Here is a 26,542-nt window from a genome sequence, read left to right as displayed (position 1 = left end):
CACCAACTTCATATGGAAAGGGAAGAGGCCCCAGATAATTAAAGCATTACTCAAAAAGAACAAAGTGGGAGGCCTCACACTACCTGATTTTAGAACCTATTATACCACCACGGTAGTGAAAACAGCCTGGTACTGATACGACAACCGATACATAGACCAATGGAACAGAATTGAGAATCCAGACATAAATTCATCTACCTATGAGCAACTGATATTTGACAAAGGCCCAATGTCCACCATTCGGGGAAAAGACAGTCTCTTTAACAAATGGTGCTGGCATAATTGGATATCCATCTGCAAAAAAATGAAACAAGACCCATACCTCACACCATGCACAATAACTAAATCAAAATGGATCAAAGTTCTAAACATAAAATTTAAAATGATAAAGATCATGGAAGAAAAAATAGGGACAATGCTAGGAACCCTAATACACGGCATAAACAGAATACGAACGATAAGTAACAGTGTACAAACACCAGAAGAGAAACTAGATAACTGGGAGCTCCTAAAAATCAAACACTTATGCTCATCAAAAGACTTCACCAAGAGTCAAAAGACAACCTACAGAATGGGAAAAATTTTTTGACTGACAAATTTGATGAGCATCTAATCTCTAAAATCTACAAGATACTGCAAAACCTCAACAACAAAAAGACAACTTAGTTAAAAAATGGGCAAAAGATATGAACAGGCACTTCGCCAAAGAAGACATTCAGGCAGCTAACATACACATGCAGAAATGCTCACGATCATTAGCCATTAGAGAAATGCAAATCAAAACTACAATGACATACCCTCTCACCCCAACAAGGTTAGCATTAATCCAAAAAGCACAAAATAATAAATGTTGGAGAAGTTGCGGAGAGACTGGAACACTTATACACTGTTGGTGGGAATGTAAAATGGTACAATCACCTTGGAAATAGATTTGGCACTTCCTTAAAAAGTTAGAAGTACCATATGCTCCAGCAATCTCGCTCTTTGGAATATATCCTAGAGAAATAAGAGCCGTTACATGAATAGATTTATGCACAGCCATATTCACTGCAGCACTGTTCATGATAGCAAAAAGATGGAAACAACCCAGGTGCCCATCCATGGGCGAATGGATAAACAGATTATGGTATATTCACACAATGGAACACTACGCAACGATAAAGAACAATGATAAATCCGTGAAACTTCTTATAACATGGAGGAATCTGGAAGGTATTATGCTGAGTGAATTTAGTCAGTCACAAAAGGACAAATATTGTATCAGACCACTATTATAAGAACTCAAGAAAAGATCTAAATGCAAAAGAAAATATTATTTGATGGTTATGAGGGTGGGGAGGGAGAGCAAGGGTTATTCACTAACTAGATAGTAGACAAGAATTATCTTAGGTGAAGACAAGTACAGCATACACTACAGGGGAAGACAGCACAACTGGACTAAACCAAAGCTAAGAAGTTTCCTGAATACAATCAAACACTTTGAGGGTCAGAGTAGCAGAAGTGGGAGTCTGGGGACCATGCTTTCAGGGCACATCTAAGTCAACTGGCATAACAAAGTTTATTAAGAAAATGTTCTGCATCCTACTTTGGTGAGTGGCATCTAGGGTCTTAAAAGCTAGAGAGCAGCCAACTAAGATGCATCAATTGGTCCCAACCCACTGGAGTAAAGAAGAATGAAGAACACCAAAGTCACAAGGAAAGTATTAAGCCAAGAGACAGAAAGGGTCACATAAACCAGAGACTGGATCATCCTGAGACCAGAAGAACTAGATGGTGCCTAACTACCATCAAAGACTGCTCTGACAGGGAACACAACAGAGAGTCCTCGATGGAACAGGAGAAAAGTGGGGTGTAGAACCCAAATTCTAGTAAAAAGACCAGACCCAATGGTCTAATGAGATTGGAGGAACCCCAGAAAGCATGGTCCCCAGACTCTCTGTCAACCCAGCTCTAAAACCATTCCTGAGGCCATCTCTTCAGACAAAGATTAGATTGGACTATGGGACATAAAATGATACTCGTGAAGAGTGTGCTTCTTAGCTCAAGTAGACACATGAGACTAAATGGGCAGCTCCTGTCCAGAGGCGAGATGAGAAGGCAGAGAGGGTCAGGAGCTGGTTGAATGCACATGGGAAATCAGGAATGAAAAAGAGGAATGTGCTGTCATAGTATAGGGAGAGCAATTAGGGTCAAATAACAATGTATGTATAAATTTTAGCATGAGAGACTAACTTGAAATGCAAACTTTCACTTAAACTACAATAAAACAACAACGACAGTGTTATGAACATAGTAAGTGCTCAATAAATACTAGCTATTACGATGTATGAATGAATAAATGAGGCTATGCTTTATAAAAGAGCAAAAAGACAGACTTGATTAGGAAAACATACTCATTTGGCTGTTAACTCTCTTTTTCAACTTCTGCCAAGTAAGGAAGAAAAAAGAGGGGCAGAGAGACCAAAGAAGGCATAAAGGATTTGGGTAAATAAGCTTTAACCACATCTAGCTCGAGTAAACTAAGCGACTATATAATTTATCATACAAACAGGGATATTTATGAGAGTGAAAAGGAGCCCTACAAAGAATGATGTGGAGAAAACAGGCCTAAGCCAGCATGGATTCGTAGCATAGTACTAAAGCACAGTACTAGATTCCTTTAAGCCATGATTGAGAAGTTAACAATTTACCAAAAGGTAGTAAGTGAATGTTTTCTTTCCTTACTTTTTTCTCTTAATGTATCATCTTCTCAAGATACAGTACTAATCTTCTTTTTCTTAATACTTATTAATGGGGTAGAACATATAATAAAATAAGTTTCATTTAATACTGGCTTTAACTGAACTTCCTGTTTAGACCAACAAGCTTATTATACACAAGGCATCAGCTGATGCCCTCATCCTAGGTAAAGTAACTATGAGGAAATAAACATCATCTGGGACTGAACTTCCAAATGTGATTAGTAAGATTTTTGTAATCTGTACTTTGTGACTTCTTATACCGTTGGTCTAGTAATTATTTACAATAAACAATTCAGAATCTACTTTTCTCTGTAATTATGTTCACACTCTTTTTTAAAGTAAAATATGAGAGCTCTGTATTTGTGGAATGTCTCCCAAGTTTACTTATCTATAAATTTTTTCCACAATACAAGAAAGGGTATGATAAATATAGGCATATTCCCAGGTCAGCTCAATGACAGCTGTCCCTGAAACTGGCCTAAAATTCATTAAGATTAATTATACTGAGCTTGTACAGGGACAGATGCCCTTAGAGATCCTCTTAAAGTGCAGGTTTTACCTAAATAAAGTTTTTACCACTTTACCATATTATAATTCCCCTTATTGTGACACACATGATTTCTCCATTCAGAAATTACATGTAGCATATAATTAAGTAATTTGGATAGTAACATGTACATTCATGTCTAACCTCTTTACTGAATATGAATGACAAAATATAATTTTCAGAAAGTAAACATTTACTACATATACAAGCAAATAATGAGCACATGTCAAAGCCTTAGATAGCTCAAGAATGCAGAAAACAGCAAGATGGCAAATATACTGACATATACAATCAATTTGAAAAAAAGAATGCTGGAACAAGATTGCTAAATTACATACAAAACTGGTTCGTATTCTATAGGCCAATATAACATAAGCTTTCATGTTATCTTTTCTACCTGGATGAAATCATTTGCATCTTATCAATTTTCTATAACTTCTAACTTTAGAGAGTCTGAGTATTAATAGCACATAGTAAGTCTATTATTCAAATTTACACACCAAACACTAGTGCCAAAGATGAAGAAACTGAAGATTTTACCAACTTCTGCAGTCTGAAATTGATCAAAGAGGCAATCGAGATGCACTGATAATTACTGGTAATTGGAATGTGAAAGTTGGAAACAAAGAAGAAGGATTGGTAGTTGGAAAATAAGAAAGACTTTGGTGAGAGAAATAAAGCCAGAGATTGCATGATAGAATTTTGCAAGACCAACGACTTCTTCATTGCAAATGAACATAAATAGCAACTACACGTGGACCTCTCTGGATGGAATACACAGGAATCAAATCGACTGCATCTGTGGAAAAAGACGATGAAGAAGCTCAACATCATCAGTCAGAACAAGGCCAGGGGCCAGCTGCGGAATAGATCATCAATTGCTCATACGCAAGTTCAAGCTGAAGAAAATTAAAACAAGTCCACGAGAGCCAAAGTACGACCTTGATTACATCCCACCTGAATTTAGAAACTGTTTCAAGAATAGATTTGATGCATTGAACACTAATTATCAAAGACCAGACAAGTTGTGGGATGACATCAAGGACATCATACGTGAAGAAAGCAAAGCGTCATTAAAAAGACAGGAAAGAAAGAAAACACCTAAATGGATGTCAGAAGAGACTCTAAACTTGCTCTTGAACATGGAGTAGGTAAAGCAAATGGAAGAAATGATGACGTAAAGGAGCTGAACAGAAGATTTCAAAGGGTGGCTTGAGAAGACAAAGTAAAGTATTACAAAGAAATGTGCAAAGACCTGGAGTCAGAAAACTAAAAGGGAAGAACACACTTGGCATTTCTCAAGCTGAAAGAACTGAAGAAAAAATTCAAGCCTTGAGTTGCAATATTGAAGGATTCTATGGGTAAGATATTGAACAATGTAGGAAGCATAAAAAAATAAAAAGATGGAAAGAATACACGGAATCACTGTTATCAAAAACAATTAGTCGATGCTCAACCATTTCAGGAGGTAACATATGATCAGCAGCCAATGGTAATGAAAGAAGTTCAAGCTGCAGTGAAGGCATTAGAGAAAAACAAGGCTCCAGGAACTGACAGAATACCAATTGAGATGTTTCCATAAACAGATAGAATACCGGAAGCACTCATTCATCTATGCCAACAAATTTGCAGTACAGGTATCTGGCCAACTGACTGGAAGAGCTCCATATTTGGGCCCATTCCAAAGAAAGGTGATCCAACAGAAAGTGGAAATTATTGAACAATATCATTAACATCACACACAACTAAAATTTTGCTAAAGATAATTCAAAAACGGTTGCAGCAGTACATTGACAGGGAACTTCCGGAAATTCAAGTCGAATTCAGAAGAGGATGCAGAACAAGGGATATCACTGCTGATGTCAGATGGATCTTTGCTAAAAGCAGAGAATATCAGAAAGATGTTTACCTGTGTTTTATTGACTATGCAAAGGCATTGAACTGTGTGGATCATAACAAATTATGGATAACATTGTGAAGAATGGGAATTTCAGAACACTTAATTGTGCTCATGGGGAACCTGTATATAGACCAAGAAGCACTGGTTCAAACAGAACAAGGGGATACTGGTGTGGTTTAAAATCAGGAAAGGTGTGTGTCAGGGTTGTATCCTTTCACCATACTTATTCAATCTGTATGCTGAGCAAACTATCCAAGAAGCTGGACTATATGAAGAAGAATGTGGCATCAGGATTGCAGGAAGACTCATTAACAACGTGTGATATTCAGATGATACACAACCTTGGTTGCTGAAAGCAAAGAGGACTTGAAGCGTTTACTGATAAAGATCAACGACTACAGCCTTCAGTATGGACTACACCTCAACATAAAGAAACAAAAATCCTCACAACTGGAACAATAAGCAATATCACGATAAACAGAAAATACTGAAGTTGTCAAGGATTTCATTTTATATGGATGCACAATCAATGTCCATGGAAGCAGCAGTCAAGAAATCAAATGATGTATTGCACTGGTCAAATCTGTTGCAAAACACCTCTTTCAAGTGTTAAAAGCAAAGATGTCACTTTGAGGACTAAGGTGCATCTGACCCAAGCCATGGAAATTTCAACTGCCTCATATGCATGCAAAAGCTGGAGAATGAATAAGGAAGACCACAGAAGAATTGATGCCTTTGAATTATGGTGTTGGCGAAGAATATTAAATATATCATGGACTGCCAAAAGAACAAACAAATCTATCTTGGAAGAAGTACAGCCAGAATGCTCCTTAGAAGCAACGATGGTGAGCCTTTCTCTCATGTACTTTGGACATGTTATCAGGAGGGACCAGTCCCTGAAGAAGGACATCGTGCTTGGTAAGGTAGAGGGTCAGCAAAAAAGAGGAAGACCCTGGATGAGATGGATTGATACAGTGCTGCAACAATGGGCTCATACCTAGCAACGATTGTGAGGATAGCGCAGGCCTGGGTAGTGTTTCATTCTGTTGTGCACAGGGTCACTGTTAGTCAGAAATGACTTGATGGCACCTAACAACAACAGTAAGTCAAACAAAGTTACAATCCCAAAAGCATCATATGACCCTAGGTCTAATTACGCAATGCTCTACTATGACACTGAAAGATCACATCTTCATCTTGTTATCCTATTACCAAGTTTTGGATCATTTTTCTTAACATAAAAAAAAAAACAACTCTGATTCAGTTGTCCAAAATGATCACAGGTATACTTATCTTTCCCTGATAAAAACCACCCAATTAAAAAGCCAGAACAGACGCTGGATCTGAGGATCAGGTGTCAAATTTATACTCTCAAAATTCCTTTCCACCTTGTACTATGCCAAATATTGACTTTAGCTTCTGAAGTGGACCTGTTTAGCCAGTGATCTGCTTAAGGATGAAAACATAATATATCCACCTTTGTATTTATCACAAAAATTCTGCAGATCTTGCCCCTAAAGGTTTATTCATTCACTTAACAATAATTTACTGAGTACCTACTATGTACAAAGAGCTCTGTTAGGTTTGTTGTACTAAACTATATTCTATAAAGGAAACTAGCATATAGCCAAGAAAGAATGCCCCTCAAGGTCATGAAATAAATGGTAGAACACAAAAAAGTCAATTCTGATTGCAAAAAATGAGGGAAGAAAAGAGGACAGTTTAAAAGAGAAAGCATGTCCAACACTGGCAACAAAGGATGGGTGTGTTGGAAGACAAACCGACAAAACCCATAACAGAAAGCAAAACACAGATAACAGGAGAATTACTCAATATTACAGAGGTATTCTTTCACCAAAAAGCTGTATTAATGACGACAGCTAATTGGATTTGAAGAGGAAACTTAAAAACCAAAAAGGAACAAATGACTTCAAATTATTTACATTTGAGTTAAAAACAAGAGAAAACACTGGATTATAACCAAAGAAACCTAAGTACCCTGACAGTTTTTAATATTGCATGACGTCCACTAGGGAGGCAAAGCAGACTGTTTTACGCAAAACATGTCCCTTTCTTGCTTTAAAACCTTCAGAGGCTTCTTGTTCTTTAAATAAAACCCACACTCCTGCCAAGGGCACACAAAGCTCAGCAAGCTCTGACTCCAGCCTGCCTCTTGGTCGACCCCTGATCCTCTTCCCTTTGCTCATGAAGTTCTAACAACATGACCTTCTGACAGGTCCTAGAACACATCAAGCTCCTTCCTATATTAGGGTATTTGTACTTGCCGGCCCCACTGTCTAACATGCTCCTGACATAGTTGACTCCTACTCATCCATCAGGTACCAGCTTAAATGTTGCCTCCTCAGACAGACCTTCCCTGACCATGCCAGCTCAGGGAATCCCCACCCAACCACCTGCCGCCATCCTGTTATTTTCTAACATAGTACCCTCGTTGATTTTCATGATACCATCTATGTTATTCACCATGTTATTTCCAGAACGGTGCCTACATAGTAAACCAAAACTAAATCCATTGCCATCAAGTTGATTCCAACTCATAGCAACAGAGTAGAACTGCCCCATAGGGTTTCCAAAGAGCAGCTGGTGGATTCGAACTGCTGACCTTTTGGTTAGCCGCTGAGCTCTGAACCACTGTGCCACCAGGGCCCCTAGCATACAGTAAGCTCCCAATATTATTGAAATAATGCATCTAGTAAAAAATGAAAAGTTTAGAGTACCACCAAACAGGGCCCATGTCAGAGCCCTAGAATGTTGTATAATTACTAGGGGCTTCTTAGAGGGCAGGGGCTTCTTAGAGGGCTTACTAGAGCAAGGCAAGATCAGCCTCATGGCTACAAATGGATTATTCAGGTAAGCCCCAAAGATGTCTGGTTCTAGCCTAACTCCCAGAAGAGACTATGAATTATTCTTTCTTCCAGAAACTTCCAAATCTGTAGGGTTTACCAAAATCAAGAGGAGTCCTCAGTAGGGGATTGGATCCCTTGGTCAGGCCAGATGCAAATGCCCACACTATGTGGCCTTCCTTAACAGATCATTTCTGCATGCCTTTGCAGGTCATTTCCCCATCACCACTGCCATACTCATCACCCGAGGTACTTCTCTCCTCTCCCTTCAGAGATATACCACATCTCCAACCCAGTCCTGACACCCTGCTTCTCAGTCAATGTTCAGGGGGTGGAGGAAAGAATTACTAGAAGGTATGAGAGGGAACAACAGTGAAGAAAGGAAGGTCAATGATGAAAGATCCTACCATTTATTGAACACCCATCCCACGTGAGATACTTTCACACAGCATCACACTGAATCTTCTCAATCACCTTAGGAAACCAAAACCACATCTACTGCTGCCAAGTTGATTCTGACTCATAGCGGCCCTACAGGACAGAGTAGAACTGCCCCAGAGAGTTTTCAAGGAGCGGCTGGTAGATTTGAATTGCCAACCTTTGGGTTAGCAGCCGAGCTCTTAACCACTGTGCCACCAGGGCTCCACCTAGGAAGTAGACAGGATTTTTCCATTTTACAGATTGAGCAAGCCACCAAAGGTCACACAGCTAGAGGGTAGCAGAACCAAGATCTAGACCTAGGTCTTCCAGTTGCCATTGAGTCAACTCCGACTCATGACAACTCGATGTGTGTCAGAGTAGAACTGTGCTCCATAAGGTTTTCAATGGCTGATTTTTCAGAAGTAGATCACCACGCCTTTTTCTGAGGCATCTCTGGGTGTACTCAAACCACCAACCTTTTGTTTAGCAGCCGAGAGCATTAACTGTTTGTACCACCTAGGGATTCCAGCTATCTCAAAAGCTGTATCACTTTTAGCACCATCCAGTGTTTTACAGGCAGTTTTGGGAAGGAGTGAGAGAAGAGGGGCAAGGAAATGTCACCCTGACATCACTGCTATGCTCCATGCCCTAACATTAGAAGGAAAGGAAAAGTTAAGAGAAAAAAAAATCGGAAAAATGAATAATGGGAGAAGAGACAAAAAGCCCCCCACCCCTGCTCCCCCACTTCCCACCTCCCATATTTCTCACCAGTTCCCAGCCCCTGGCCTCCTGACACCTTCACCAGCACCTGCCTGGCAAGAACCCTCTCCTGGGTTACATGGGAGGGCATTTTTGCTCTGACTAGGCCTCAGGGAAACACTTCACTTTTGCTGCAGGGCTGCAATACAGTGATGGCTTATTGGCTTTCCCAGCTGGAATTCAACACATTTTCCCATAAAATAACATTTAAGATTTATAACACCAGTGGCTTTTTTATTTTAAAAAAAAATCATTTTAAAAGTATAACAGAGATCGACTAATCTGAAATCCAAAAAGCTCTGAAAACCAGAAGTTTTTCAATAACTCATTTGGTAGCAAAACCTGACCTGATCTGAACTCATTTGGCCTGAATTCACTTGGTGATGAAACCTGACCTGAACTGACACAAGGCTATTTATAGTTTTTATTTCTTCCACTGAGTGTGAATATTCATCAGCTTCCCTGCAGAAATATTAATGTGTTTGATTATAGGATCCTGCTCCAGACCACATTACACTGCTACGTAATATCTGGTATATGCACAATATTGTCTTTCTTAAAAAAATAAAAATCTGAGTTCAGCAAATTCTGGCCTCAAAGGTTTTGAATACAGAATCGAGGACCTGTGTTTATTTGGATTTTTTTTCCTCTTTGAACCTTAAGTTCATTCCAAGTGTGAAATTAGATTATAGACAACATCGTTTCTTTGGGAAAATACGCTCTTAATTTCAAACAAACAACTTAAAAATGAACTTCTAGAACGTTCACGGGTTGGGAACTAACTATGTAAAGTATACAATAAAAGGTTTTCATTCTGCAAAAAAATTACCAGGTTCTGCTTTCCGTTCCCACGGGATCTTCAGCGATATTGTCAGCGTTCAAAAAGAATGGACGAACTTCTTGGACCTTTCTGTGTATTCAGGAGAGGGTTGGAATATTAGAACATGGAATGAGGAAAAGAGAGATAATATTAGAAATTCTATTACCTGCTTCCATTCTGTCATTCTCTTCACTTATATTTCTGCCAAAATTATGTTTTTATGACTTTACTGCAATTCAAAGTTAGCCTTTCTAGCAGAAGGAAAACATCAAGTGCCCCCTTTCAATACAAGACAAGTTCAAGGGAAAATCCCAATCTTCCTATAATTATCTTATGAACATAAGGAAGGAGCCCTGGTGGTGCAGTGGTTAAAGTGCTCGACTACTAACCAGAAGGTCGGCAGTTGGAACCTACCAGTCACTACACAGGAGAAAGATGTAGCACTCTGCACCGATGAAGACTACAGCCTAGGAAACCCTATGGGGTAGTTCTACTCTGTCTTGTGAGTCGGAATCGACTTGATCACAATGGGGTTTTTTAGTATGAATATAATGAATCTTATACCTGATTATTTTTTTCTCATTTTGCTTTGGCTACTAGAAAAACCAGAGCTATAAAGCCCAACTCTAGCACCTACATAGAATTTTATACCACGTATTATTTTCACTAACTCTGCCCGTACCAGCCTTGTTACTTTTCTCCTAACCTTATTCTCCTTTTGCCCCAATTCATTCATCTATTTCTCTTATGCAGTGGTATGTGTGTCAGTGTAAATTTCCTCAAAATCTTTTTGTAATAACATGGACTTTGGATAAACAGACAAATAAATAACTGTAGACTTAATAATGCACTGGCAGGGATCCATTTACTTCCAGCTGCAAAGACTGAAGTAATAACAGAACTCTAAATCATTCCCCTTGATTAACTGCATGAAGACTGAGCCATAATTAAAACTTTCTATTTCAAAATGTCCATTGTCATCATTCATTACATGAAAATAATCATAAATTAGGGAAAGCAAAAGAAGCACTTCAGCTATGTTGCATGTTTCAAATACATACAGTCACACAGAGATATGTGGTTAAAATTTGATCATCACATTACCCTTGAGGGTACCAGTTTCAAGCTACAGCATCCCTGCTGCCAATCACTCTACCCCGTATCTCCTAACTGTCAATCATTTCCCCATAGCACCACATCACAGCATGAGATAGTGACATCTCCACTTCCTGCACTGGGCCTCCTACTTACTGGAGTTACTGGAAGACACTGGAGTTACTGAAAGAAGATGGGGAAGTCCTAAAGAGTATTCATAAGGCTCCCCTAAGAGCCAAATAGGTTCTATTCTACTTCTGCAAGTTGATCATTCTTTTATTTTCTTTTCAATCATTCTAAAGCACTAGAAATTTCCCAGTGTACAATCCATACTTCTGAATAGTTGTCCAGTTAAAATTTCTGAAAAAAATTAGAATTTAAGCAAAAATGGTAATCAAGATTCATAAATGAGTTAATCAGGATATATAAAGCAAGCACTTCCAAGCTGTAAGAACAAAGTACCTCTGTAAGAAGTGAAGAGGGAGTTTATATGTGCCCCACAGATAGAAAGTTACATATTCAAGCACATTTTAGGTACAAGTATGTGGTGTCTAGGTCAGGAGACCAGGTTTCTTATGCAACATCATTTCTGGTAGAATTGTATTTGAATAAATCAAAAACTCTCCAAGCTGAAATAAGACTGCAGAAGAAAAACACTTTTTTAAAAGCAATTATTATTATATATAATACCAGTAGTATAAAATGACTTCTATCTGAAACAATCCTATAATGATGCCAAAAGCAAAACAAAACAAGATTAGGAAATATTTTGCAAGGTAGAAGATTGAGTTTAATAACAGTGCATGATGAATGCTTACTGTTTTACTAGACCTCTAAAAATTATTTATGAGTGATATTTTATGCTATCAGGGCTTTTTAATTTTACCTTGTAAATTGTTGAAATTAAGATGTTTAAAAATCTGTTTAAAATGATGGATTCTGGATGTTACCAACACAGGAAAGCTGTACCTGCAGGGGTATGGCATGCAGAATTCTAAAGCTGTCCCCCCAAGATTCCTACCGCTGATTATTCAGCAAATAACGAGGAAACCAGTACCTAACCCAGGTACTGGTAGAAGTGACTTTGCAGATATAATTAAGGTTATTAATCAGTTGACTTTAAAATAGGGAGACTATCTGGATGATCCGGGTGGGCCCAATATAGCTCTTTAAAAGCAGAAGAGGAAACCAAAGAGATAGGCAGGCGGATTTAAAGCATGAGAAGGATTCCACACACCATTACTGGTTTTCAAGGTATAGGGGGTCTTGCTACCACCACTGACCGCTCTGACCAGGATCACAACAGAGGGTTCTGGACAGAGCTGGAGAAGGATGTAGAACATAAGTCTAACTCACAAAAAAAGACCAGATTTACTGGCCTGAAGGAGACTGGAGAAACCTCGAGAGTATGGCCCCCAGACACCCTTGTAGCTCAGTGGTGATGTTATCTCCGAGGTTCACCATTCAGCCTGGGAGTGGACAGCCCCCTAAAACCAAATGGGACTAATGAGGTACAGTAGTCCAGGGACAAGAGCCAGAAGGCAGAAGGGGACAAGGAAGCTGGTGATAGGGAACCCAAGGTTGAATAAGGATATTGTTGATGTGTTGTCAGATTGTTAACCATTATCACAGGGCAACATATATAGTAACTGTTAAATGAGAAACTATTTTGTTCCGTAAGCCTTCATCTTAAGTGAGAATAGCAGCATAATTGGAAGAGCATAGTCAATGTCACTGAACTGTGCATGTAGAAATTTTTGAAATGGTGTATCTCTGGCTATGTGTATTCTTACCAAAAAAAAAAAAGGTTGAGAAGTTAGAGGGTTGACATGTTGTGGGGTTGTTAACCAATGTCATAAAACAATATGTATACTACTGTTTCATGAGAAACTATTTGTTCTGTAAGCCTTCACCTGAAGTACAATAAAATAAAATAAAAAGATATAGGGCGTCTTTGAGCTAAGGAATACAGACAACCTCTAGAAGCTGAGAACAACCCCCAGTGGACATGGACATCAGAACTGATTTCTGCCAATGAGCCTAGAAGTAGATTCTCCACCAGAGCCCCAGGCCTGCTGATCCCTTGACTTCGGCCTTATAAGGCCCAGAGCAGAGAGCCCAGAAGAGCCACTCTTTACCTGGACTTCTGACTCACAGAAACTGTGAGATAATAAATGAATGTCATTGAAAGTCACTAAATTGTGGTAATTTTGTTATGGCAGCAATAGAAAACTAATGCAAGGGGTAAAGCAAAAAAGAACCAAAAGATGGTCACATATGGGTCTGTTAAACTCATTTATCTTTAATGATTTCAGTTAAAGCACAATAAAAAAGCACATAGAAATTTTTAAAAAAGAAAACCACCGTAACCAGAGAATTAGGACGTAAGTGTGAAATCATCAAAGAAATATTTTAAATAAAAAATATACTGCCAACGTAGCATTTTATTACATAATCTTAAACACTACCTTGAAATGGGAAATTTTGCCATTCTTTCTAAGTAATCCAAAAGAAAATTCATAAAGCATTTTGTAATCTGGAGGAAAGAGGGAAAGGACTTGCAGGCCACAATGTGGTTATCATTACTATGAATACAAGAACAGAACAATCTTATCATGGTTTTCAAGTATGTACCACCTTCACTACAGTGTATGAATAAGAATAATTTTAGGCTTTCCTTATTTAAGGGAGAACAAGAACCAAGGGTGACAATTAGAGAAAATTCAATTTAATACAAGGAATAACATTCTAATAACTAGAGCTTTCCAGCCATGGTATGAGCTGCCTCGAAAAGAAGTAAACTATCAGAAATATTACAGAAAGGATTTCTAGAAGTTCATAGAAAAATTGGACTAAATTACCTCTATCTGCGCTCTATTTCAACTCCAAAATTCTGCCATCCCATCAGCTTAGTAACAGAGAGTAATACTGGCAGCTACAAGAATGCTGACATTATCAGAGTACTAGTTGTTATTATTATTCTATAGGCCATGTGGATTTATTAAATTTTAACACTGGGTACACAAGACAATTCTCACAGCAACAAATTACTAGCACTACAAGTTACTAACCAGGAATAACAGATAAGGAAACACTAAAATAAAACTATTTTAAAAGGCAGACTTACATTTTTAATTCTGCAGAATTCCTTTTCAAAGGTGAAGTTTAGGTGTATTCTTCCAGTTCTGGCATGGAAGCAAACCTGGTGCACTCTAGAATCCCACAAGCACCTAACTCTACAAGAACTGTTTGTCCCTTCAAAACAAAAACTATGGATCCTGCTCATCATACAGTGTTGAGAAATTTTCCGGCAACTTGTGATGGCTAATTTACTGAAGATGGGCAGTGGGCTACGGTAAGGAATGCCAGTCTTCCTGGTATTCTCTTTCCAAACACTAAAACAGGTGTTTATGAAAGATTCACATTTCACTCAGGTTCATGTTTGGTTTGGTTTGTGTCCATGAGATTGGCTGAGTTTCCCTGGTTTTGGTGGAGTGAGGACGAACCAATCACTTTATTTTTACCTTTCACAAAGGCCAAATTGGACAAATGCAAATAAACCCTGCTTTCAAGTACACATCTGTCACTCCTGGCACCACCTTTGCATAATATCCAGGGAATTATGGGAAACTGCTCAGTTACCCACAGATTAAGCCCAGGATGCACTTGGGGTGCCGGGGTGACTTGCTGCCTCCCAGACGTGTCTACACAGGATGAGCCAAGCTCTCTGGCTTATCTGCTGTACCCTGCGCCTGCTGCACAGCGCCACTGCATTCATGAGTTCCTAGAGGAGTGATTCTGAGAAAAGAGAAAGAGCCAGATTCCCTAGAAACATTAAATTAATACAAGGGATCTGGAAACGAAACAGCAGCTGCCTGAAAGCCTTTCCCCTGACTGTTTCCTGCCTTCTTGGAAAAGCTCTGCATTAAAATAGATTGGATTACTCCGCTCAGTCAGTTGCTGCTCAAGAATTTCATTTTGGGCTAATAGGAAAGCAAAGTTTGCTATCTTTTAAAGAGTTTTGGTTTGAATAGTGCCTTTGCATTGTTGATATCAGCAAGGATTTGAGGCTGTGTCTTTCTGCATTACAATAGAGAACTTTCCATAACAATGACTTGCAAATCAGATAACAAAAAGCCTGGCTCTTACAGCAGCTTAGAAAGGTGGAGCACAGGAAGAATAATAGGAGGTCAGAATCAGAGATTCCTGCCTCTGGAAAGAACCTAGAGAACTCAGTCCAGCCTCCTTATTTTACAGGAGGAAATACTATATGCTTTATTTCTAAGCCTATCTACTTTGACCATATCTATGAGAACACAAAAAATCAAAACTATCTAATAGCATTCTCAGAGAGTCAAAAACAGAAACAGAAAGGCTTATGAGCACTATTTTATCAGGCCCCTACTTCTAAATCCTATGACCTATTATCAATTCAGTCAACAAATTAATCACACACTATATAATCTGTAAATTCAAACCAAGCTTAATAACCACGCACCTTGAAAATAGTGTGCCTTAAGTATAGAATGTATTCTATTTTCATGTTGTCTTAACTTACATATTTAAATCTTTTCGGTAGGTGAGAATAAGATCCAAGGCTTCCCCTGAGGTATCAAGGTTTTACAGAGAAAATAAAGTTTTCACTGTGGTAGCACCTACCTTGACACTTTAACTCTTGTCCTTGCTAGCCTTTAAGGTGGACCTCCACAGTCCTTGACTACTATTTTACACGTGTCAGGCTTTCTAGTAAATCAGACAGTAACCTACAGTTCTGAAAGAATTCTGTGCTGATCCCAAACGTGGCAGCACGGGTAGGGATGAGGTATATTATTAGACACTCTGAACAAAAATAAAATTAAATATCTTTGCCTAAGCATGAAAGCAACAAAACTCACTTTAAAGCAATGCAGTCAGTTGAAATGATTTCGTCTGTAATAAGGCAAGTATACAGCTCCATGAGACTAGAAGCCTTAAGAGTTCTTGTTTTAACAACTCACAGGAGATACACAAAATCTATCATACTTTCCTAATGTATGAAAAAATAAAGGGCAATATCCCAGCACCTTTGGTGCTTTTTAACTTAACGGTTAGCCTTAAGGAAAAGCAAGTAAGATTTTTAAATGTTTATAAGAAAGCAAAGGAAAATGCGGCAAAAATTATTTCACTGGCCGGCCACGGAGAAAGCCGAAATTCTTTGCAGGACTCACCAAATTACAGAACTGTTTTAAAAATGAAAGTCAGCTTTTAACAGATATTCAGTACTTCATACAACAAAACTATCAAATGTACATACTTTTTTAAATCACAAATAACAGACTAACTTTATTTCTAACTAGAAGAAAAAAATTATAGTTATTCAAAAATAACTGAACTGTTGTGACAAGGATAAATAACATGGCCTCCACAGAAAAATACTCCGTTCTATCTTATTTTCATGTATTAATCACAGTAATAACCAAGCAAAAAAGACTACAAAATTAAATTGACTCAAATAGTTTTAAAAAAAATTCTTTTTTCAGTTATAAAAAAAAAGAAATCATGGAAGCACCACAGACATATCCAAACTTCCTGAGGGACTGAATTACTAGGCTGAGGGTTGTGGGGACCATGGTCTCAGGGAATATCTAGCTCAATCGGCATAACATAGTTTATAAAGAAAATGTCCTACATTCTGGAAAAAGAAAAAAGAAAAAACTTTGTCAAACCATAGCAGTAGGTGAGATCAGCAAATTTTATAATCTCTCATTTCTCCCAAAAAAAGTCTTCATGCCATAGAAAAATGTGGATAGTTTATAACCTTCACAGTTCCTTTACATAGCTAATGAGTATCTCATTTCTGGGATGTCTTTCCACTTACTGAAATGTTAAAGAAAAAAGAAATATTTAGATGTTGAGAAAACATCATTCTAATTATCCTGTGTAAATGGAAAAGTTTGAAACTGCAGGCACTTGTGTCAGACATAAGAATGACAAGGTCAAGATGCATTCCCAGAAGCAAAAGGTCAGGATGTAAACCATTGGTTTGTGGGAAGAATGTGTCAAAATGTAAACAATTTGTTCCTGGGAAAAAATGTGCTCATTACTACAATCATGTATATGAACGGGCTGGCACCATTCACCTAGGTGGGAACTCATTCCCTCCTAGCCAAGTAACCAACTTTTACATTTCAAAGGACTTCAAGCTGAAGTTTATCTTTTCTATAATCAATCATTAACCCCCTTTCCTTTGTAATCTATGTATATAGACCCCTCTCTCCTCTTGAATAGTGGAGTGCTTTATATATTTACTTCAAGCTGCCCAGCTGGAGTTGTATTATTCCTCAATAAAACTCCTTTCTTTCACTCCTAACAGAGTACAAGCTTTTCTTCTTTGACATTTCTGGTGTTAGGAATGGGATTTTGAAGGTGCATTATCTTGATGATCCCCGGGGGCATCCAGACATGAGCATGGTACTTGCTGAGCCACTTTGGGCTCTCCAATTCTGTGACTTCTCGGGAATTGCTTAAGGTTAAAAAAAAAAAAAATTCTTGAACCCAAGCTCCACATCCTTACACTGATACCTCTTCAAGTTTTACTGTGGATTTGTTTTGGTTCTTGCAAGTAAAAGTTTGTTTTGTTGTAACTGTCATTATAAAATGGAAAATGCTGTGTCTAAAGGAGATTTAGAGCCACCTTCTGGGATTCCTGCTCAGTACATAAACAAACATGATCCTTTTAGTGCATGTTCTTGTCTGTCTGGCATAACCTCACTTGAGAAAGTTTGGAAAATCAGTGGCCACTTTGGAGTTCTTTTCATTCTCTAACTGAACTTTTCTGCACAGTAAGTTAGAGAACCGAGGCTCCTGGATTAAACAGTCCCAGTGAGATGCCTATTTTGATTGGTATATTGAGGCCTCTAAAAGCTATCAAGACAGTAAAATTGCTTCCCTGCACGACACTGACTCTAAACTAACTAAGCAGAATAAAGAATTACAATGTCAAATTTTGGCTCCCATTCCTTCTGCTCCCCTTCCAGCTGCCACCTCTTTATAATCTTGTTTGCCTTCCTATTCCTCTGATAACACTTTATCTGAATTTCCTTTTTCCCTAAAAAATCAACAAATAAACCCTTGCTTGAAATGGTATTTAAAATTAGCCCCAGCAGTGATGCTGAATATTCCCCTCATATGACTTCTGACCCATGAACATGCTCTGAATTACGTAGCATTGTGAAAGATTTTCCTAAATACTGTGAGGATCCCTACGAATTTTCTGAAGAATTTTAAATCCTTATTGAAGCCTACCAGCCTGGGTTCTCTGACTTATATCACATTGTTCACATGATTACTGGCCCAGAGGAAACCCAACTATGGCTAGAAAAGAGAGAATGGAAAGACCCCAAGGACAGTTTAGCCTTAAATATTGATAAAATGACCACCAAGCTGTTGGAAGAATCTCACGCCATTAGTAAAAACTAGCTAGAGTCTATCCCAGAGGTCTTTCCTCTTCTAATTGATTAGACTATATCTCACTCTTGTAAACAAAATAAAGATGAAAGTGTTTATGACTATTAGAATAGGCTAATTCAGAAGTTTTCCGAACACTATGGCCTCACTTTGATCGAGCCTGGTGACTCCGGCACTTTCAGTGCTGCTTTCGTATCCAGTCTTAAACCTGAGATCTCAACCTTAGTAACGCAACATTGATTAGACTAGGAGGCAGTGCCTGTTCTCACGCTAAAAAACTTAGCTTACAAACTTCTCCAGACTCTTGAAGATGAAAGAGTTTCTAAGGCTAATAAATTAATGGCCCCTCACTTGCAACAATTACAATCTCCCAGTCAAAAAAAAAAGTTAAACCTTCCAATGGCACAAAGGCAGGTACTTATCACTATTGTGAAAAATAAATAAATAAATAAAAAGATCTAGACATTGGAAAGATGAATACTATAAGTTAAAAAGTAAACAAAAGACTGACATAGCCCCCCCCCTTAAAAAATCCTACTATCTGATTCAGAATAAAGGGGTCCCAGAGACAAAACAAGGACTTTTCCTGTGGTGGCTCTTAATCCACAAGAAGAAACTATCTATTAGGGAAGAACCGTGCGAATTTTTACTTGACACTGGAACCACCGTATCTGCTATTAAATCCAACTATTCACAAAATTAAACAAGTGAGCATCTCCAGTGCTACAGTGCTATATCCATTTGCTGAAACATCTCAATTGGTATTCCATCAATTCCTGAAGCCTTGTTTTTCGCCAATGCCTTCAATGCAGACTGGACTTCTTCCTTCAACAGCATTGGTTCTTGATCATATGCCACCTACTGAAATGGTTGAATGTCAACCAATTATTTTTGGTACAGTGACTCTGTGTATTCCTTCCATCTTCTAATGCTTCCTGCTTCGTTCAATATTTTGTCCATGAAATCCTTCAATATTGCAACTTTAGGCTTGAATTTTTTCTCTAGAACTTTCAGCTTGAGGAATGCTGAATGTATTCTTTCCTTTTGGTTTTCTAACTCCAGGTCTTTATACATTCATTACAATATTTTACTTTGTCTTCTCAAGCTGCCCTTTGAAATCTTTTGCTCAGCTCTTTTACTTCATCATTTCTTCCTTTCGCTTTAGCTACTCTACACTCAAGAGCAAGTTTCAGAGTCTCTTCTGACATCCATTTTGGTCTTTTCTTTCTTTCCTGTCTTTTTAATGACCTTTTGTTTCTTTCGAATGATGTCCTTGATGTCATCCCACAACTTGTCTGGTCTTCAGTCATTAGTGTTCAATGTCAAGAAATTTGGAAGAGAGCTACCTGCCCCACCAACTGGAAGACAACCATACTTGTACCAAAGCCAAAGAAAAGTCATCCAACAGAATAAAGAAATTATTAAATAATATCATTAATATCACATGCAAGTAAAATTTTGCTGAAGATCATTCAAAAAATGGATCTTGGCTGAAAGCAGAGAATACCAGAAAGAAGTTTATCTGTGTTTTATTGACTATGCAAACGATTTCAACTGTGTGGATCATAACAAATTACAGACAACACTGTGAAGAATGGGAATTCCAGAACACTTAATTGTGCTCATGAGGAACATGTACAAAGACCATGAGGCAGTCGTTCGAACAGAACAAAGGAATACCACGAGGTTTAAAATCAGGAAAGGTGTGCATCAGGGTTTATTCTTTTACCATACTTAGTCAATCTGTACGCTGAGCAAATAATCCAAGAAGCTGAACTATATGAAGAACGCAGCATCAGGACTGGAGAAAGACTCATTAACAACCTGTGATATGCAAATGAGAAAAACTTGCTTGCTGAAAGCAAAGAGGGCTTAAAGAACTTACTGAGGAAGATCAAAGACCATGGCTTTAATTATCAGTTACACCTCAACATAAATAAAACAAAAATCCTCACAACTGGACCAATAAGCAACATCATGATAAATGGAAAAAAAACTGAAGTTGTCAAGGATTTCATTTTACTTGGATCCACAATCAACACCCATGGAAGCAGCAGTCGAGAAATCAAAAGACACATTGCATTGAGCAAATCTGCTTCAAAAGACCTCTTTAAAATACTGAAAAGCAAAGATGTCACTATGAGGACTAAGGTGCGCCTGACCCAAGCCATAATATTTTCAATCACCTCATACGCTTGCAAAAGCTGGACAATGAATAAAGAAGACCAAAGAAGTGATGCTTTTGAATTATGGTGTTGGTGAAGACTACTGAATATACCATGGACTGCCAGAAGAACAAACAAATCAGTCTTGGAAGAAGTACAGCCAGATATCCCCTTAGAAGCAAAGATGGTGAGACCTCATCTTACATACTTTGGACATGTTATCAGGAGAGACCAGTCCCTGGAGAATGATATGATGCTTGGTTGACAGTCAGCAAAAAAGAGGAAGACCCTCTCAACAAGATAGACTGACAGAGTGGCGGCAACAGTTGGCTCAAACCTAGCAATGACTGTGAGGATGGTACAGGACAAGGCAGTGTTTTCTTTTGCTGTATATAGGGTCGCTATGAGTCAGAACCGACTTGACAGCACCTAACAACAACAACAACCAACCCTTGCAATACTCCAATTCTTCCAATTAAAATACCAAACAATAGGGGCTGGAGATTTGTTCAAGATTTTTGTTCAATCAACCATATTGTTATTCCTAGATATCCGGTAGTTCTAATGCTCATTTATTACTTTCCAAAGTCCCCTCAAATGCTACTTATTTATACAGCTGTGGACATTCACTGAACTTTGTTTCGGTAGTCCATGCATTCTAAAAGTCAATATTTGTTTGCTTTTAGCTGGGAAAATCAACAATTTACTGGACTGTAACGCCCCAAGGATTTACTGAATCTCCCACCTATTTTTCTCAGATCCTGCATGCAGATTTGCAGCTTTTACAATTTACAAACAAACCCACATTGCTGCAATATGTTGATGATTTGCTAGTTTGCTCAACCTCCCAGCAAGCCGCCTTGATGACAGTATAGCTTTATTAAAACATCTGGCTGCTGGTAGACATAAGGTATCTAGACAAAAATTACAGTTGACTCTGTCTTCTGTTAAATATTTGGGCCACCTAATATCTGCAGAAGGCATATCTATTGATCTTAAATGGAAAGAAGCTATTCTTATCTTTCGTACATCCAAAACAAAGAAACAGCTACAAGGGTTTCTAGGATTCTGCAGCTATTGTCAAACCTGAATTACCAATTTTTCTTTGTTAGCTCAACCTTTACACAGATATTCAAAAGCCTCTGAGCTGGATTCATTCCAAATTGCACCAGATCGAGAGGCTGTAATTCAATTAAAAGGGACTTTAGTGAACTCTAGGTTTTCCTAATTGTCACCTAGATTTTCCTTATTTGTACATGAAGTATCTGGAAACACTTCAGGCGTCCTAACCCAACAACATGGAGCACAACAAAGATGTATAGGTTATTATAGCCTACAGCTTGACCCTGTAGCCAGGGGATATTCTCCCTGCCTTAGGACTGTGGGTGCTACTGCTAAACTAGTGGACACCACAGCAGATGTGGTGCTGGAAACTTTTTAGATGTCTATGTGCCCCATGCTGTATCTGCCTTACTTAATTCTGCATTGATACAGTATCTTTCTGCCAGCAGGCTCATCTGCTACGATATTCCACTCCTGGCTGCATCTAACATTAGATTACATTCTGTGGCCTGTTTAAATCCAGCTACTTTTCTCCTCGCAACTAATGAGAACAAGTATCCTACACGATTGTCTAGACTTGACTGAGCAACTTGTAACCCCTCCGAAAGACGTAAAAGAGACCCCTTTAACTAATGCTGATTTAGGTTTGTTTATGGATGGTTCCTATTTAAAACCTAATCCTGCTAGTCCTCACTATTAAGCTAGATATGCTGCTACGAATTCTACTGAAAACAATCAAATACTCTACCATCGAGTCAATTCCAACTCATAGTGACCTCACAGCATTTTCAAGGCTGTAAATCTCTATGGAAGCATACTGCCACATCTTTCTCCGACAGAGCCACTAGTGGTTTCAAACTGTCAACCTTTCTGTTAGCAGTCAACTGTTTTAACCACTGCACCACTAGGACTCCTTAATGACTTCTACTTAAGTTCTTCAAAATCAGACTCTCCCTAAAGCCACTTCAGCCCAACTGCTTGTAGAATTGCTTCCAGAAAATCTGTTAATGTTTTTACAGACACTACATACTGTTTTGGAGTTCTACATGAATTTGGCATGTTCTGGAAACAAAGGATTTTTACCCTCTTCTGGAAATGCCATTAAAACAATGGAGCTTTAGTAGTGGACCTTCTAGATGCTCTATTACTCACCTCTAAAACTGCTGTGATAAAAATACAAGCTCACCAACCAAAAGGAATTAAGAAGAAATAATCTTGCTGATATGGCACCCAAACAAGTTCCCTCTAAAGTTATTTCTGCACTTATGATATATAAAGAAAGGGACTCCCCAAATTTGTCAATTGATAACTCCAACCCCAGTGAATTAACTTTAGAAAGACTTTTAAAACACCAACAATTAGCTGAAATAGAGGAAAATAAGACATGTTAAAAGGCAGGCTGTTACCAAGATCCTGCCACTAAATTGTGGACTGGGCCTAATAAGAAAACTGTCTTACCCAATTTCCTGCATGTTCCTGTGATGCCAGCCTTACATAACGGTTCCCATGTGGGATGAGATAAAATGATCGAGACCTTAAAAAAAATATTGGTGGGGAAAATTTTTCAAGGCCACCAAACATGTTGCCACCCATTTCCCTATTTGCCCCTATTATAATTCCAGAAAACACCTTAAAGTCCTATCTGGACAATACCCTTTACTTTCTGGGCCTATGCTTGAATGACAGCTAGATTTTATTCAACTTCCACCCTCAAATGGGTATAAATATGAATTAGCAATGATTTGCAGATATTCACATTGGGTAGAAGCCTTCCCATGCCGTTGTGTTACTGCAGCCTTTGTAGCAAAGAAACTTCTTGAAAACATCATACCCACCTGGGGAGCACCAAAAACCCTTTGTAGAACTTCCAGGCAACATGGCACTATAGTCAGAACTACCACGCCGTCCCTCTGCAGCAAAGATCAGAAAAACTAAGTCAAACAGAGTCACACGTCAATCCTGAAACTCTACACATCAAATGAAGACATAAAGAACTCAGCCAAGCACCAAATGAAATAAGAAACTGACCGAGAACAGAGAGCGAGGAGAGATACATGCAAACGTCCCCTATCAGCTACTGCAGCACGGATCCGCCATCTTGGACTCCTATCGGAGATCAGCGAACGGGGGTATGAGAAAGCAGCTTCACGGAGCTTCCAGCAGGAGACAGAACAACTGATAATGAGTGATATAGGCTTTCCCAACCCCCAGCCTTCTTCACCCCCACTTAGCCTCCTCTGCTTCCTGCAGCCACAGCCTATTGGCCAGGAAGCACCCTGGTGTCCCTTGGATTCCACCCACCCACACTGGCCAGCTCACTGAGTGACTTTTTTTGGGTGCTGGTGATGCTTTTTTCTGCTTCTTTAGATTTCTTCCTTACCTCTCACCACCTCCGCCTCCTTTCTCTCAAATTCTTGGCTCTGTGAGACATCTTTGCTTCTTCTTGAAAGGCTGTGAAACACTGCCTGACTGTGGAACTGCTTCCCGGCCCATGCCGCTACACTGGTAGGACACCTGGGGCTTTTTTGTATGTTTGCTCTTATTCATTCTGTTCTGATTTGTTCGTTTGTTTTCCTTTTCTTTTCTCAGCTTGGGACCTCTTCTAGCCGGGCAGTATGATGTGGCTTGGAAACTACTCCCTTACTCTGCGCAGACACACAGGAACATCCCTGGGGCCATTTCCTTTTTCTTTTTTTGATTTTTTTGTTTCTTTGTTTTCTTCTCTCTCTTATTCCTTTTTGTCTTTCTTCATTTCCAGTTCATTTTTTTCTTTTACCTTTTTCTTTTTTTTTATTTTTATTTTTCCTCATTTCTCAGTCTCTCATCTCTCCACTCCAACAGCAAGCTCCCTTAGCACTCTTTTTTGTTTCTGTGTGTGTTTTTGGTTCCCGTTTCTCTCTCCTCTCTCTCTTCTTTCCCATACTCATCTTAGCTCCACACATCACAATCTACCCCCTCCTTCCTGCCTACCTGCACCATGCACTGAACATCAAACTCCCAAGCAGCACAGGCACAGCCTACTGGAACCTGTCCTGCACTGATTCCCAGTCTGTACTATCAGTCCTGGTACGTGCCACAAACAACCCATCCCAGCAACTCCCCTTCACCCGGACCTGCCCTGCTATACCATACCTGAGTGGCTGACCCTACCCATTGGAGAAGGAGGTGAAAAATATCATGCCCACAAATGAGCAAACAACAAAGAACACACAGCCCACCTGCTCAGATGTAAGCAAATAAAACAAAAAAGCAGGACGAAACAAAGAAATCTATAATCAGTAAACGGGAAAAATAACCACTGAATGCCCCAAAGACAGCAGACAATATCAAAACATTTACAAAAACAGAACAGGATGGTTCCAGTAGGCGTCCAAAATAAGACACTAGATGATCTTTCAATAGAAGAAAAGGCACTAGACCTAACTGATAGGGAATTCAAATCTCTAATATTCAGAATTATCCAAGAGTTTAAGCAAAAAGCAGACAAAAATGAGGAAAAAAATAGACAAATTCATGGAAAAGGCTTCATGGAAAATACAGATAAAAAAATGGAAGAATTCGAGAAAATAATACAGGAACAAAATGCGAAATTAAATTTACAACTAGAAAACATACAAAAACAACAATTAGAAATCCAAAAGATAAATGATAAGATTTCAGAAATGGACAGTGTCATAGAAGGGCTGAGGAGCAGGTTTGAAACGATGGAAGAAAGGATCAGAAAAATTGAAGACAAACACTTGGATACAACTCTATTTGAGGAAAAATCAGAAAACAGAATGAAGAAAAATGAAGAAACCCTGAGAATTATGTGGGATACAATCAAAAGCAAAAATCTGCAAGTGATCGAATTCCAGAACACGAGGAGAAAACAGAAAACACAGGATCATTGAAGAACTCCTGACAGAAAACTTCCCTAATATCATGAAAGATGAAAAGCTGACCATCCAAGAAGCTCAACGAACCCCATATAGGATAGACCTCAAAAGAAAATCACCAAGGCATATCGTAATCACACTCGACAAAACCAAAGACAAACAAAGAATCCTGAGAGCAGCTCCAGAAAAACAAATAGTCACATACAGAGGAGAAACAATAAGACTAAGCTTGGATTATTTGACAGAAACCATGCAGGCAACAAGGCAATGGGATGACATATATAAAACCTTGAAAGAAAAAAATTGCTAGCCAAGAATAATATATCCTGCAAAACTCTCGTTCAAATATGATGGTAAAATTAGGTCATTTCCAGATAAACAGAAATTAAGGGACTATGTAAAAACCAAACCAAACTTACAAGAATTATTAAAGGGAGTCCTTCGATCTGATAACAAAAACAACATCAGACCACAGGCTGAATACAGAACACAGGATTCTACTAGCCAGATACCAACCTAGGAAATGATCTATTAAGGACTATGCAAAACCAAAAGAATTACGACAGGGAATCAGAGAGGTTAATCTGTAAATCACAACAGCATCAGAACAATAAAAGAGGGAATAAACGGTGTAGGTATAGAACCTTCTTGGAGAGGAAGGCAAGGCGATACCAAGTAATAATAGACTGCTTCAAATCTAGGAAGATAAGGGTAAATTCCAAGATAACCACAAATAAAGTTAACAAACCTACTCATCAAAACAAAGAAGGAAAACAAAGTCTCAGTAAAAGGAAAACCTACAAAACCAAAAGAAATGAAAAAAAAAATTCCACAAACAAAAGGAA

General features: G+C 38.6%; 1 protein-coding gene across 4 annotated transcripts in view; it reads right to left on the bottom strand.

The window, feature by feature from the left end:
• Window positions 1-26,542, bottom strand: part of CRADD (CASP2 and RIPK1 domain containing adaptor with death domain) — a 244,858-nt gene that overhangs the window by 157,069 nt on the left and 61,247 nt on the right. For 2 of the 4 annotated variants that reach the window (XR_002825289.1, XM_023738571.1), the window contains exon 2: window positions 9,341-10,141. The exons of 1 other annotated variant lie outside the window; for it this stretch is intronic. Coding sequence is in view for 1 of the 3 variants with exons in the window: in XM_023738571.1 (XP_023594339.1) it covers window positions 10,110-10,141 (32 nt within the window). In the remaining 2 variants the exon portion in view is untranslated. Of the gene's footprint in view, window positions 1-9,340; window positions 10,142-11,302; window positions 12,388-26,542 lie in introns of those variants that run through there. One more of the 4 variants, XR_002825288.1, reaches the window with a different exon arrangement.

Source organism: Trichechus manatus, unplaced genomic scaffold (genome assembly GCF_000243295.1).
Source record: "Trichechus manatus latirostris isolate Lorelei unplaced genomic scaffold, TriManLat1.0 scaffold00119, whole genome shotgun sequence".
Classification (NCBI taxonomy): domain Eukaryota; kingdom Metazoa; phylum Chordata; class Mammalia; order Sirenia; family Trichechidae; genus Trichechus; species Trichechus manatus.
The sequence above is the reverse complement of the archived record's forward strand: the minus strand, read 5'-3'. Positions and strand labels throughout refer to the sequence as shown.